This window comes from Leiobunum rupestre, chromosome 11 (assembly GCF_980474605.1).
Source record: "Leiobunum rupestre chromosome 11, qqLeiRupe1.1.hap1, whole genome shotgun sequence".
In the NCBI taxonomy this organism is placed as follows: domain Eukaryota; kingdom Metazoa; phylum Arthropoda; class Arachnida; order Opiliones; family Sclerosomatidae; genus Leiobunum; species Leiobunum rupestre.
Window position 1 is genome coordinate 43,477,642 of NC_143394.1, and position 15,727 is coordinate 43,493,368.

At 41.0% G+C, this 15,727-nt stretch overlaps 1 protein-coding gene across 3 annotated transcripts in view; it reads left to right on the top strand.

The window, feature by feature from the left end:
• The first annotated feature begins 3,958 nt into the window (after positions 1-3,958).
• The window catches only part of LOC149922922 (transducin-like enhancer protein 4), an 85,733-nt gene continuing 73,964 nt past the window's right edge, over positions 3,959-15,727 (top strand). The window contains exons 1-3 of one of the 3 annotated variants that reach the window (XM_090164275.1): positions 3,959-4,164; positions 4,200-4,270; positions 14,500-14,603. In XM_090164275.1, the coding sequence (XP_090020401.1) occupies positions 4,226-4,270; positions 14,500-14,603 (149 nt within the window). In that variant the 5' untranslated portion in view covers positions 3,959-4,164; positions 4,200-4,225. The remainder of the gene's footprint in view (positions 4,165-4,199; positions 4,271-14,499; positions 14,604-15,727) is intronic. The other 2 variants (XM_090164274.1, XM_090164276.1) reach the window with 2 other exon arrangements.

Consider the following 15,727-nt stretch of genomic DNA (forward strand, 5'->3'; position numbering starts at 1 on the left):
TTTGGTTGTTTTAAATAATTGAACATCATTGATAAAAATGTAAATTTTCAGAGACGAATCTTTAAATTAATCTTTGGAATTTTCGGTAATGATATCGGCATTCCTAATTTGAGCGGTTCTTGCCATATTGAGCAGTAAAATGTCTTTTTAAAGGAGCTTATCAAGAAAATGAGAGGATCACCGATTTCGCCTCTCAAAATGAGCGAAAAGAGAGGAGCGCTAATTTCATCTCTCAAAAAAGAGATTAAAAAGAGGAGCGCTAATTTCATCTCTCAAAAAAGAGCGAAAAGTGAGGAGCACTAATTTCACTTCTCAAAAACGAGCGAAAAGAGAGAAGCACTAATTTCACCTCTCAAAAACGAGTGGAAAGTGAGGAGCACTAATTTCACCTCTCAAAAACGAGCGAAAAGAGAGGAGCACTAATTTCACCTCTCAAAAACGAGTGGAAAGTGAGGAGCACTAATTTCACCTCTCAAAAAAGAGCGAAAAGTTAGCACTAATTTCACCTCTCAAAAAAGAGCGAAAAGAGAGGAGCACTAATTACACCTCTCAAAAAAGAGCGGAAAGTGAGGAGCACTAATTTCACCTCTCAAAAAAGAGCGAAAAGTGAGGAGCACTAGTTACACCTATCAAAAGAGAGCGGAAAGTGAGGAGCACTAATTTCACTTCTCAAAAACGAGCGAAAAGAGAGAAGCACTAATTTCACCTCTCAAAAACGAGTGGAAAGTGAGGAGCACTAATTTCACCTCTCAAAAACGAGCGAAAAGAGAGAAGCACTAATTTCACCTCTCAAAAACGAGTGGAAAGTGAGGAGCACTAATTTCACCTCTCAAAAACGAGCGAAAAGAGAGGAGCACTAATTTCACCTCTCAAAAACGAGTGGAAAGTGAGGAGCACTAATTTCACCTCTCAAAAAAGAGCGAAAAGTTAGCACTAATTTCACCTCTCAAAAAAGAGCGAAAAGAGAGGAGCACTAATTACACCTCTCAAAAAAGAGCGGAAAGTGAGGAGCACTAATTTCACCTCTCAAAAAAGAGCGAAAAGTGAGGAGCACTAGTTACACCTATCAAAAGAGAGCGGAAAGTGAGGAGCACTAATTTCACTTCTCAAAAACGAGCGAAAAGAGAGAAGCACTAATTTCACCTCTCAAAAACGAGTGGAAAGTGAGGAGCACTAATTTCACCTCTCAAAAACGAGCGAAAAGAGAGAAGCACTAATTTCACCTCTCAAAAACGAGTGGAAAGTGAGGAGCACTAATTTCACCTCTCAAAAACGAGCGAAAAGTTAGGAGCACTAGTTACACCTCTCAAAAGAGAGCGGAAAGTGAGGAGCACTAATTTCACTTCTCAAAAACGAGCGAAAAGAGAGAAGCACTAATTTCACCTCTCAAAAACGAGTGGAAAGTGAGGAGCACTAATTTCACCTCTCAAAAACGAGCGAAAAGTTAGGAGCACTAGTTACACCTCTCAAAAGAGAGCGGAAAGTGAGGAGCACTAATTTCACTTCTCAAAAACGAGCGAAAAGAGAGAAGCACTAATTTCACCTCTCAAAAACGAGTGGAAAGTGAGGAGCACTAATTTCACCTCTCAAAAACGAGCGAAAAGAGAGGAGCACTAATTTCACCTCTCAAAAACGAGTGGAAAGTGAGGAGCACTAATTTCACCTCTCAAAAAAGAGCGAAAAGTTAGCACTAATTTCACCTCTCAAAAAAGAGCGAAAAGAGAGGAGCACTAATTACACCTCTCAAAAAAGAGCGGAAAGTGAGGAGCACTAATTTCACCTCTCAAAAACGAGCGAAAAGTGAGAAGCACTAATTTCACCTCTCAAAAAAGAGCGGAAAGTGAGGAGCACCAATTTCACCTCTCAACAAAGAGCAAAAAAGGATAGCACCAATTTCATCTTTCAAAAAATACGGTGAGCAAGTATCACACGTGCTGAACTGTTCTTTAGCGAAAGTGCCCATTACAGAATTTAAATGTCGACAAAATTATTTTATTATTATAAATTATTATATTATTTCCCAAAAATTTAAAGCCGTGTTTCTTACCTTACGTTGGCAACTTATTGTTTTAAAATTTTGCCTGAAAACATTAAAATCGTCGAAAATCCAACCGGTTAAAATTTAAAAATAGAATGGGCGTGTAGCGAGAGGGAAAAATACGAAATCGAGTTAATAAATAAATAGAAAAGTGTTTGCTTTATATTGTGTATACATTAGAGATAAGAGGGGGGCGAAAACAAAGCGCTCTCTTATTTGACGGGGGGGGGGACTTTTATAGCGTCTGTTTAATCGAGTTAAGTAAACCAATTTCGAAGAGCCCTCCATATGTCCACCCCTGACTTCCTCCCTCCCCCTTTTCTGCTCAAATTATACCTGACGAGTTTACCTAGCTTTTTAGCGTCACCAAAAGTTTATACTAAACCTGCTATGGGAAGTATCTAACTTAATATTCTTACTACATGTTAAAAACGGTTAATATCTTTTTATACGGCAAAGACTCAAGAAATAACTTCACGAGAACGGATTGAAACTATCTTTGTTGACCTTGAGGACTTAGATAGTCTGCTATCTAGTAGAAATCACTTCACGAAAACACACAGATAGTCTTTATTGGCGTTGAAAACTTAGGTACTTCTGTCGTCCGCTAGTCTTAAGTATTTTCTGGAATTTTTAAAACTATTGTTATTATTATTATTTTTATAACTATTCTGTGATTTTTAAAACTATCTTTGATTTTTAAAACTATCTTTGATTTTTAAAACTATCTTTGATTTTTAAAACTATTATACGGTATTTTTAAAACTATATATGGGATTTTTAAACCTATTAACCGTGATTTTTAAAACTATTAACCGTGATTTTTAAAACTATTAACCGTGATTTTTAAAACTATTAACCGTGATTTTTAAAACTATTAACCGTGATTTTTAAAACTATTAACCGTGATTTTCATAACTATTATATGGCTTTTTTAAATTATTATCTGTGATTTTCATAACTATTATATTAGATTTTTAAAACTATTATCTTGGATTTTTATAACCCTTGAATAATTTATGGCGCCCTATTTTTTGGTCGTTTTAGTGGTCTGTACAAATGTGGACGTTCGTAAATCGAAGCCTCTCACGAGAATCAAAGAGGGAAAACGTTTAGTTGGATACTTCCCCCAAAACCTCTTTTTGGTTATTAACTTATGAGCTCATTTAGAAAGTCCCCCTCCGACCTTCCAATAGCAAACTCCGCAGTTTGTTGAGAGTAAAGAAAAAAGAGAATGAAATATAAAATGTAGGCAAACGAAACTATATATTCTTTGAATAGCGAATTGGGCGGGTTAGTGTACAGTGTATGAAAAATACGCGTAAGGCTAAATACACACGTACACGTACGGAGTAACGGAAAGCCTATAATCTCGACCCATAAGCCGACTCCGTCCCATTACCAACAATCCATACTTATTCTTTTCCAGACTCCCTTTCGCCATTACATTAAAAAAACGTGTGCCCCCCCCCCCCTTCAATATCCCCTTCTTTCACGGGGAAAAACTTACTTTACCATCCCGCCTTTGATTGCGCTAAGCCGTTAAGATCTACACCCCCCTATTTTTCGTGTAGTCAAGGGCGAAAAACTCACGCTTTTTTTGCGAGACCCACGGTTTTTTTAATGTGAAAATGAAGTGGATGAAATTTTTTTCGTGAGTAGACCACGTGGTTTTGATACGATGGTTGTCATCGTATAGGCGTTCCAACTTAGTCATAGTAGATACGTTGGCCTGTTTATAAATTCTAATCTCGTTCGCGTAGACGATGTTAAAAAGCACCCCTATTGATTAGCAAATAAATCGTTTTTAATAACTTTAATTTGATATATTTGGAATATAATTTTCGAGAGGCGTTCGTTAATTTGTTCCGTGGAAAATTATATAAACCAAGATTGGAATAATTTCATTTTTTTGTAAGGTGATAAAATATTAATATTTTTTTAGGCAGGTATGTAAAATCGGCACCCAGCTGAGCCGTTGTATGGTAGGGGTGGAACGTTCGAAAATTTGAAGGTTCGAAAGTATTTACTGCATTGACAAACGCTTTAGCATATTTTAAACATTGTTTGTATAATTTTACGAAAATATTCAACGGGTAATTTTCGGACGAATATTATATATATATATATATATATATATATATATATATATATATATATATATTATTGATTTATTAAAATTAGGGTATGTATTACAGCGCGTGTCCGGATTCGTTTGACATTGATTTTATGGTGAGTGAAATTCTTTTGAAAAAGTAATTAATTTCGCGTTCTTAGCCACTAAAATTAAATGTCATATAGGGTGTCTTCCTACATTCGAATTTGGGTAATTCCCCAAAGTGGGAGGGGGAGATGGTCGACCCCAACCCCGCACTCAAACTACTTTAATCTCGTCTCCATCAGAACTAGCAAATTATTAATTCTATCCTCTTGATGGCCCGGACGATATCGGTCCCTCAGTCGCAGCCCTGGTGACGACATTGTCGCCCCTAAGTCCCCCTACCCCCCGGAAAAGAATTCCCACCCCACTTCCTTCCTATATTATCATAAATTGTTCGGGCCCCTGGCTTCAGTGTCTTGGCGGACAAGGCGGGTGGAATCAAAAGGGGATTGGAGACAGGCGGGGATGGGATATTTTCGCCTTTAATCTGGCAATCCTCTCTCGCTGGTACTACGTTGTCCATTGAAAATGGTCTCCCATGGTTACGGACGATCATTCTACACGGACCTCCTCTAGGTCTGTCTCTGTGTTCGCGACATGGTCACGCTAGGCTTTTATAGGGTGGCAAATTCCGATTTTCCATGCGTGCAAAATTCGCGCCGGACGCTCCCCCTTGGCGGCGCAGCGCGGGAACTGAACGCTATTTCGTATTAAGCCCCCTGTGTCGAAACGGTAATCGCGGGCATCCCCTCTTCCCGGTAGGGGGTACTGCCCCGGGAACTGTGTCGAATTTTTATGCCCGACTTTTCGGGGGCAAGGGGGGGACGTGTAACAAAAGTCCCGCGCGAACAAAAATACTTCGGAAAGTATAGAGCGACGGTGTGCAATTCCATCGAGGGGTTCAGGGGCCCAACGCCATCTTTGCTTTGACGAGGGAACTTTTATAATAATATGAGTATGTGCCCCCTTTTTTTTTTTGGTTTTATGGGGGGCAGTCATGGCCCTGTGCGTGGAAGCGGGAAAATTTATTGGAAGCCACCTCTTGAAAAGTACGCCGAAATTACCCCAAATTTGGTCTATATATAGTATTTCCCCCACTTTTTTTTTCATAGACATTATTGGTGAACTGTGGGAAAGTGGGTCTACACGGAGGGGTGGACCCCGCCGAAATAACGTGCGGTTGCCCTTTATTATATTACGGCGCCGACAGTTTATCCCGAAAGGCGGCGCTCTAATCGTGACCAAATCCGCTCGTGGTATTCCGTCAGAGCCACCCTACTTTATCCCCTGCAAAGTGACGAGTTTCACCCCGACTATAGACCCTTTGCAGTTTGATACGGAGATTCGGGGCTTTTGGGGCGCCGAAAACAGAACGGAGTAAGATAAATTGCGAGTTTTACAAAGCGAAACGGTTCCCCTAGTTTTTTTTTATTTTATGTAGTTTTTTTTTCTACATTTCGGTTGGTAGTTTTGCCTCCCCGCAATGATTCTGTAAGTCGCTTTTGTGCCTGTCACGCTCCGTACCCTCTCCGCTACACGAATAAATACCCTGGCAAGCTTTATTACTGAGGTTTTAGCCCGTAGCAACCTGGACATACTGTCGAGCTTAATGTCCCACAGGGTTCCACTCCGGGTGCTGTTTTTTTCGGGGTGTCCTCGACCCCCGATTTGACTACGAATGGGTCGCTTACCTCCTTATCTTACCCTACCCAGAAGGTTCTGCTATAATACGTTTTATGGAATATAATATATACAATGTATACAGGTTGAAATGACTGAATGGTAGTTTAAATAGGCGCTTCCTTTGTATTTCTGTACCCAACGCCAGCCATATGCTAACTTGTTTTTTAAGTGCTTCGATGGTTACACGCGGGACCGAAAACTTATCCTAACTATTAGTATTCCATTCTAAAGAATAATATCTTTTAGAACTTCTTTTGGTTTTTTAAAATATATCATTACTCTCGAAAGGGAAATCATAGGACCGTAGTAACTATGGGACTTAGGCCATATATTATAATAGTTCAGTTTGTAAAGTATATAGAGTAGTATCACCTCGTAGCTTTGGCCATGGCCGCCATTTTAGGTGCGTTTTTTTTCTCTATAGGAAAAAGCATGGGTGACGTTGTTGTGATGTAGCACTGACACTACTTTATAGCTAGAGATATTAGAAACTTTGGAGTCTTGGGATTTTTTGAAAATTTCCTGTTTGATAACTGTATGAAATTCCAAGATTGATAATTTTAGAAATTTCCAGTCAATCTTTCGAGTCTTAAGAATTTTAGAAATTTTCCGATTTTATAGTTTTGGAAAATTTCCTAGTCTGTTGTTTTTACCAATTTTCGTATCTGATAATTTTTATCCTATTTTTCCGAGTTGGATAATTCATATATTTGATTTTTGATATCATTTACAAAATTATAATTTTGGATTTGATTTTTGATATCATTTACAAAATTATAGTTTTGGATTTGATTTTTGATATCATTTACAAAATTATAATTTTGGATTTGATTTTTGATATCATTTACAAAATTATAATTTTTGATATCATTTACAAAATTATAATTTTTGATATCATTTACAAAATTATAATTTTTGATATCATTTACAAAATTATAATTTTTGATATCATTTACAAAATTATAATTTTTGATATCATTTACAAAATTATAATTTTTGATTTGATTTTTGGTGTCATTTACAAAATTATAATTTTGGATTTGATTTTTGACAATATATAATTTTTCTTTTAATAAAACTTTTCGGAAGTAAAATCATCACTTTATCTTAAGAAGGTCGAAAATTGTAAATAATGATATGAAATATTTATTTCATTGCCATAAATTTTCATTTCTTTTTTTCTTAATGTCAGAAAAGCCTATTTGGTTTATAAAAAGAACGTACAGCAAAGGCTGGGCTCGAAATGAACTCGATCCATTTTATTTCGCTTCCTGAAGATTCCCCCCTTTTCTAATTTGTGTGTAGTTGGTAAAAAGAAAACCAACGACGTACGCACGTAACCAAAAAAGTTCGAAAAAATAATCCATGTAGTTTATGCTATGATAGTGCTTAATACGCTCCACCTCTTCCAAAACCTCTCCTGCCCCCCCCTCTCTCGCTTCCCTTTCATTCCCCCCCGGCGACTCCACTCATTAAAAAAAGAAGGAAAAAAAAGGCTGAGGTCACGGAGCCTCGTTTGACGGTTTGCCAGTGAGTAATTCCTTCGCTATTAACACAGTAATTAACGCGGAGCTACCGCTGCGGGAAGTAACTGGCGTTGCTGCGCCTAATTCTTTTACCACCCCCTCAACACCCCCCCCGGGTTGCACCCCCCTACGCATTTCCTTCGCTTGCCCCCCGTTTTTCCCGCCGCGCTCGCCAATTCCCCACCCACCGCCGGAATTTCCGCCCGCCAGCTCGCGTCTCTTTCAACCCCCCCCCTTTAAATCACGTGATTTTTCCAGCGCTAAAAGTCCTCCGCCCTTTTTACAACCTTATATATCCCTCCGCCCTCGGTGCGAGCCCCCCCTACCGGCACCCGCGAGCGCTTTTGGCTTGTAAAGAGCGCGCGAAACATCTTCGGGAGACTACTATACCGCCAGGCACTCACTTTAGCAGCCACCTCTCGCGCCCTCTTCTTTCCCCCTTCCACCCCCCCGCTCGCTCTCAGTCGGTCCTCTTCCCTTCTCCACCAGGGGCGCCGGCGTTCTCTCTTTACCCCTTTAACGGGATCTCGCCGGCTTCCTGGCCAAAAAGACTCATTGATCGTTCGTTAATTGCTCGTGCTCGGAGAATTCGACGACGACCAACGCTTGTGTGTTTAAATTAGCGGGGAATTTAGATAGGGCCGGACTTTACGCGGCCGGATACATTAGAATACTGCAGGCAGGCGCCCCGACCCATTTACAGCTTTCTCTTTTCATCCCCCTCCGCGCCTGAAAAAGGCGAGGGGAGTCTCACTCTTCGGATCGGAAGCCACTGCCCGTTTTAACTTGTCTCCGAAGTTTGTTTAAGAGCCGGGAGAGTATACTACATTCAACGCTGACTATTTAATCCGCCTGGTGGCAGTTTCGCAATAATGAGCTGGTTCCTTTTTTAACTGCGCGAATTACCAGGGTCTCTTTCGATTGGGGGTGGAAATCTTTTCCCCGAACTGCCCTTAATCCATTCCCTACTTCCACATTTTTAGTTGTTTTTTAGCGCCACCGCCCGCGCTATTAATTTCAAGCGGATTTTTTTTTATTCCCCGTTCTTTTTTCTAATACATTTTAATTGCTGTGATTTAAACTGATGATAATCTAGGGATTTGTTAACGATCTATTTGATTAAAAAATAGAGGAAGGAGAAACTATGCAAATTTCTGGGGTTTATTTGAACATTTTTATGGTGTATCTGGATTTAAATGAGATTTATATTTCGCTGTTTGTTAAAAGACCAATTTGGTCTATTTTTGGTCTATTTAAGCCTGTAAGTGTTCCTAACGTGACGCAGCGGTGTCGTCGGAGAAGACGACCGATAGGCTTAGATTCTCTTAAGTACACAGTGTGAGTTGTATTTCATCTTTAATTTAAAATAAGTCGATGTACTTTTGAAATTATTAATACGAATTTTTATTATTTCGCGACGTAACTGTAATTTTAATGCATTTTTTCTTAATATATTTAAAAAAAATTGAAATCGTATTGAAAAGGAGCTTTGACTTTTTCCATTTCGCTAGTCTCGAGGCTTACTTTTTAATTCGTTCCCATTTTTGTTCCGATAAAATATATGTATATAACAGCGAATGTTTTTCTTCATTTTACATAGCGCGAGTAGAAATTTATATTATTTTGCATAAAGAATTTTTTTTTCACTCTCGTTCTTTCTTTCATTCCAACTAAGAAAAACTCCGGCCTGCCTCCGAGAAAAACGAGAACCGAACGTAATTTTTAGATCTCTTCGCCGTGGCATCCTCATCCCACCCAGTCCGTAGATTTACAGTCTTCCGCATCCCTCAGTGCGTTTCCCTAACTTTCCTTATTTTTTTCTTTCTCATTCGATCCCGCACGCCACCCAGCCACCCCCGCGTGTTGGTTTTGCCCTCACTCCTCAAATTCAAACCCCCCTGTCCCCCCCCCACACCGGAGTCCGTAGACCCAATATCTTCCGTGATATGCGCGATCTAAAAAACCCAACTTCTCGTAGAAGCCGAGAGAGGCCGCCTCCGTCGCCGTTATATAACCGGTATTGCCAATTCCGCATATACGAGCGTGGCATAGAGAGAAACTCGGCGAGAATTTTTTGCGTCCCCCGCCTCCCCCCTCCTTCTCCCGAATATAAAAGCTCGTCTCTATGTTGGGCAAAAAAAGTACAAGCGTACGATACGTACTCTTCGTCAAATAAGGGGAGGGTAGGAGTAAGACCCCCTCTCCGCTGCATTTTTTTTACTTTTTTTTACTCATTTCTATCTCTTCTCTCTTCGCTGCCTCCAAGAATCCCTCTCCTCCCGAACCCCTCCGAGAGCTCTTTCTTCTTGTCTCTATAGGATTCTAGAACCCCCTATGACGCGTCCCCCTCATCTAACTTAGCCCCCCTACCCGTTTCGCCCCCTCCCCGTCGAGCTCGGGGTCTTTTCCATCCCTCCCCTTCTAGTAACCGATTTCCCGCCTAGCGTTTCTCCTCTTTTGACCTGTTATATTTACGGTGTTCGCTCAAGTGCTCATCAAAAGAGAACCCCCGACGCCGCCGCCAGAGAGCGCGCGGCGTTGGCGCGGTGAACGGCGCGCCGCCGCTTACGCAACGTATTCCGGCGATAATCAGCTCTTCTCCCGACGCTATTCCGTGGGCGGGGCTTCCTCCCTCTTATCCTTATTTCCAGTTTTATCCCTTCTTTAGCTCTATACTACGCTGCAACGCTTCCCCCGACGAGTATATATATCCTTTTTCTCCCGACTCGCTGCCTCCCCCCCCTCGAGGAATATCTTCTCCCTGTGACCCTTCTCTGGTCCTTTTTGATTTTGCCCTCTCTCTCTCTCTCTCTCTCTCTCTCGCTCTGTAAAGAGGAGACCTACCGAGAAAGACAAGCTGCTGCTCTCTCGCACTATTCTCCTTTACCAGCTCTTCGTACCCCCCTTAACTGTATAGTTCCCTCTGATTTTCGACCCCCCCTTTTTTCCTCTTTCCTATACGCGCTAAAACCCTATCCGTTAGCTCCGCCTACGGAAACGAAGTCACCGGCTTTTGACGAGCCTGTCAGACCCCGTTTGGCGCCTCCTACTCCATTACTTCGTATAGCCTTGTCGGGTCGTAACCGCTAAAAAGATTGACGTTTAGAAAAAAGGCTCCGGGGAACGCTACGTGAGGCGGGCTGCCCGTATAAGCTCCACCTTAGATACACGCCCACTCGTAAGTAGGCTCCTCCCAGTTTTCACGATACCACGTGGGGTTTTTTTTTCCCGGCGGGACCAGGCGACGAGCGGGAGCTGCGCCTCTCGTGAAACGGTCATGTTTGTTGATAAGACCAATCATTGAGTGTACCGAAAGCGTCCAAACGCTTTAAGGCCCCCGATGTTTTTAAAAAGAATTCCTGACCATTTTTTTTGGCGGGTTTATTTTTCGCGCGTCACCCCTCGAAGAAAAATATTCCTCTAGAACAGCGCCACGTAGTGTGAGAGAGCGTCCCGTTTAAACTTTTTCCGTCCCAAGAAAAATAGACCCAAGAAACGAAAAAAAAATCCATATAATACGTTATTACAAAAGTCCCTTCCGTTATCGACATTATATATATTTTAAGTCCTCTATTATTGCTTCCCTCGGCGCGAGAGAAGGGAGCACGTTCGATATTGTATATTTGACCCAAAAATATCCTCGGTGTGGTTTGGCGGAGAAAGAAAAATCCAGTTGAAAAGCTTGTTTTCCGCGATAGTATACCATTGGCTTTGGATTCACCTCTCTTTTTACTTCCGAATCCGGCCGCGGCTCGAATTTGCGGCGCTGGCGGTGGTGCGTGTGGTATTCCCAGCGACGAGAGAAAGACGGGGGGGGGGATAGCAAGCTCGCGTCTAGCGTTTCTGTCCACCCCTCATTCCACCTTTTGTCTCTTTCTACTTCTCACCCCCATCTCCCTATCTATTCGCTTTCCCCCCCGGTCTTTTCCTTGTTTTTACTCCCCCCGCTCCGTCCTCCCCCCGTCTTCCTATCTCGCGCTGCTCGCGATTGGAAAGCCTTTGCTATTCGGATATTACTAGTCAAAGCGAGAACGCGTCGTCGGCCGTCCCCCGCGTTTATCTTTCGCGAATTCTACTTTCTCTCTTTCTGTGCCGCTGTGTACGCGACCGAGGCTGAGCTTTTACGAATCCGGTAATGTTTCGGCTGTGGCACTACCGGTGGAGCCGTCTGGCGGATCTTCGTCGTGTGTGGCGCTGTGTTCGACTCCCCTAGGAAAGAGAAACCGTCGGACGCAATCGCCGTATTTCTTTTTTTAGCCTATTTAATCTAAAGTGTTTTTGTCTCCGTCGTCGGCGCGCCTCGATCGCGTCTCTAGGATTGCTCGTCCACAATGGCTACTTTGGAAAACTCGTTTACCGGATAATGACAACTTGAAAGCGACGTTTGGATTTTGTTGCCACGCGGTTCGTCAGAAAGGAAAATTTTAATAATTCACCCTCCCTTCAGTCGTTACCCCGTTCCTTCGCCAGTGGTCGCGCCAACCGAAGCGTCGACTGTTTAAACTTAAAACAAACCTCGAACCGATGGTAATTTTTCATTTATTATTATAGTTAAAATCGGGACCGGAAAAGTTTTAAAATTAATCGTTCTTTTTCCCCTCGAAAAACGAACCGCGGAGTGGAAAACTTTACGCGCGGTTCGTCGGGGTATAACTGGACTCGCGACGGGGTCGTAAATGAAAAATTGACTGCTTATATTAAAAGGTGCGCGACGCCACGGAGGTGTAAGTCCGCGCTGAAAAATGACTAACTTATTAAATTACGAGTTTCGTCCGAAGACAACAAATCTCCCGCCGGTTCGCCGCTAACCTAAATTTGTCTCCTTTAGGGAATATTCGGCGCTAAAATTCACCGACCATTTACGTCAACTAAATAAGCGACCATGTATCCAAATCGACATCCAGTGAGTTATTTTCCATATTTTTGCTTCGTCACTGTAGTGGCTATCGCGGTCACTCGCGACGTCCGTTCGTACGGTCGCCAGGGGTAAAAAACTAGCGACCATGTGGCCTTCCATCGTTTTTATACTCACTTTTCTTATCGACGCTGCTCTCTATACCTCGCTCACAAGGGGGGGGGGGGGGGGGGCTAACGGGGGAGGCTAAAACGTCTAAGGAAGAGAGCCTCCCTAGTAGAGAGGAGCGAATGAGCCACCAATAGCTTCGGCAACTCATTGATGACGTCACGGGAATGACGTGGGCGTGGCTCCTTGATTGGGAGCCGGGGCGATGGCGGGAGGGGCGGCGGAAGAGAGAAGAGCGATTGACTCTTCTCTATTGAGAGCCTAGGTGGCTGAGCGCGGGGGGGGGGGCTATTCCTGAGCGATCGTTTAATTGATCGGTATTTGACGATCCCGTTAAAGAGGGTCTCGTTTGTTCTTGTTTAATTAAAAGCGTTTCCGAAAGGCTTAATTATTTTCGACTCCTTGCTCCCCCGCTCCCCCCAATGTCCTTTCGTCCCATTTGAAATTTACTTAATTTGCTCTAAATGTAGTGATTACCCGTTGGGAGCCGTCAAAATTATACTAAATGTCTGTCAAATTTTCGAAATTACACTTTGCTAACTAATTCCTCGCGATAGTTCGTATTACTAGAAGTTTATAGTATCTTACGAGATAAGTAGCCATTTAGGACATCAACATGAAATTTGTACCCTTTTACAGGCTTATAATTTACTTCGATTATAACTTTTCCTAACCACGTGAAATGTTAAAATTACACTTAGCAGGAATATGTACTAATTTATAATTTTCCTTTGTAGTAGTCTTAGGAACTTTCTATATGATGTATTTTAACCCCTAAACTATGTACAAATTCGATTTTGTTGGCAGTTTTTTCGAACCAAATATTTTGAATCTGAAAGTTATTGAACTTTGCACCGTTGTAATAATTTACTAAGCACGGCATTTTGAATTATTGACTATAATAGTTTTTTAAATGTGTGTCTATTTCAAAGAACGCTATATTTAAGATTGAACCTAGCAAGCTATTAAATTAGTTTAAATATTATTAAAATGTTGAATTATAAAACTAAATTAACTTTATTTTTCGTTGGTTGAATATATTATTCAATTATTATTATAGTAGGTTGGAAAAACAGTTTGTGAGTTGATAATCTAAACGTCCCTTCCTCAATAACTGACATAATGTACTCCGATTTGGCTGAAGCTTTCCGTTTTGGTTGGCTGGTAGCACCCGGCGTATACCACCTGCTATTTTTGCGCTTGTTGGTATAAAATTATCTCCATAGACGGTCTACCCTCCTAAAAGTTTCACGTGCGCGTTTTCTGATATAACAGGGTTGCCACACGTCAGGGAAAAGTCAGGGATTTTTAAAATGGACCTAAATAGTCCGGGAAAGATCAGGGAGTTTTAAGAATTTGTAAAAAGTCAGGGTATTAAATTTTATCTTGGCACTTTTTGACTCTAGATCTTTGACAAATTCTGTGATTATTAATAATAATAATAATAGTAATAATTATCAGCAAGGCACCAACTTAGGCCTAAGTCATCAAGCGACTTTTATACCTTTAAACAGGTGGCCGGGTTACAATGCGTATATACGAGGGTGGTGGCAAGCCCTTCATACCACGCGAGCCAACAGCTCCTATACACTAACTATTACCGTTAACCTCAAGAAGTTTTTATGGAGGGGGAAACCGAAGAACTCGAGGGAAAATCCCTTTAACCAATGGGGATAAAACTTGCAAACTCAACGCGTAAGGAGTTGTTCCGAGTTGTCACCCAATGCTACAAGCTGGGATCGAACCCGGCTCCTCTTGCCGCGAGGCGAAAGTGCTAACCACTCCGTCACCCCGCTGATTTATAATTTAGTTCGTTGAAAGTTTTCCCAACATTTACTGAAATGTTGTTGATTTAAATGAAATTTATTAACTTCGTATAAAAGTAAAATAAATTTAAAAAATTTGTCTAATTTTGCCTTAAAAAGTCAGGAAATGTCTTAAAATGGTCAGGGAATGATCAGGAAATTTGAATCTCAAAATATTGTGGCAACCGTGTATAACGAAATATAAAAATTATTGTTAAAACGAAACCTTTCTATAACTGGAACGTTTTTCTTTCGTTCTTCAGGCCAAGGGACCACCGCAACCAGGACAGGCGTTCAAATTCACCGTGGCCGAAACTTGCGACCGGATCAAAGAAGAGTTCAATTTTCTTCAAGCCCAATATCACAGGTAAAATACAAAACCGCTTTGATGTTTCTAAATCCACTAAAACTCGTGAACTATATCGAATTAACCCGAGGGAGCTGTAAACAAATAAATAATAGGCGCATTGTATCAAACGCTTAAGTCTGAACTTACAAGGAGGCATCCCGAAGTGTAACCATGGACTAATTAATTAGTGTAACCCACCGATTTTGTTCAAACTCGGGGGATTGGTAGGCGTTCATGAATCATGAAAATTCCCAAAGGGAATTTATTCAATGGGCAACCGTTTAGCCATGGCAACGAAAAAGGTTTTTGACAACACAAAATATTAAATTTTCCCATTGTGAATAACATGGGATTTTGACCTAAAATTGATCAAATGTTGATAAATTTTGATGTTTTTATTGTCAATTTTTATTAATTTTTTCTTTTCTTGGCATTTTCGAAGTTTTGAAATTTGTTTAAATTTTTCACAGGGGAATCGGTAAGAATCCCATGTTATTTTCAATGGGAAAATTTCAATTTGTTGTTGTCAAAAACATTTTTCATTGCCATGGCAAAACGGTTGCCCATTGAATAAATTCCCTTTAGGATTTTTCATCATACATGAACGTCTACCAATCCCCCGAGTTTCGGGAGGTTTCCTTGTTAGTTTATTTTTATACTATAGACGAATAATAATAATAATGATGATTATGCACTGACTAGACTGACAATTTTATTCGAATTAATTTTGCGATCGCTTCCAATAAAATTTTAAAAGAGGTTTTAATTGAACCTAAGGTATGAGACTTAACACGGTAAGAAGTGCTTAAGACCAATATAATTAAGGAATATCGTCGTACCTTTAGCGAAGGTGTAGTTACTAAAGTAATCGGGTCACTCAGGTGTACAAATCGTAGGTAATCCCGAAAAATCACTGTTAGGAAATCAACGAAATATTGTGAAAAATCACCGACAACCACAGAAAAATTGTGAGAAATCAATGGAAATCACAGAACATCTTTCGAAAGTCGGTAATTAGGTGTAAAAATGAGATAAAGGCCTAGGATTTCTTCTGCCTGTTTTCCTTTAAGTTTACTTCCCGCCGCGCAAATATCCTGGTGGTAGGCCAATGTGTTCTGCAGTTGGCCTACCACCAGGATATT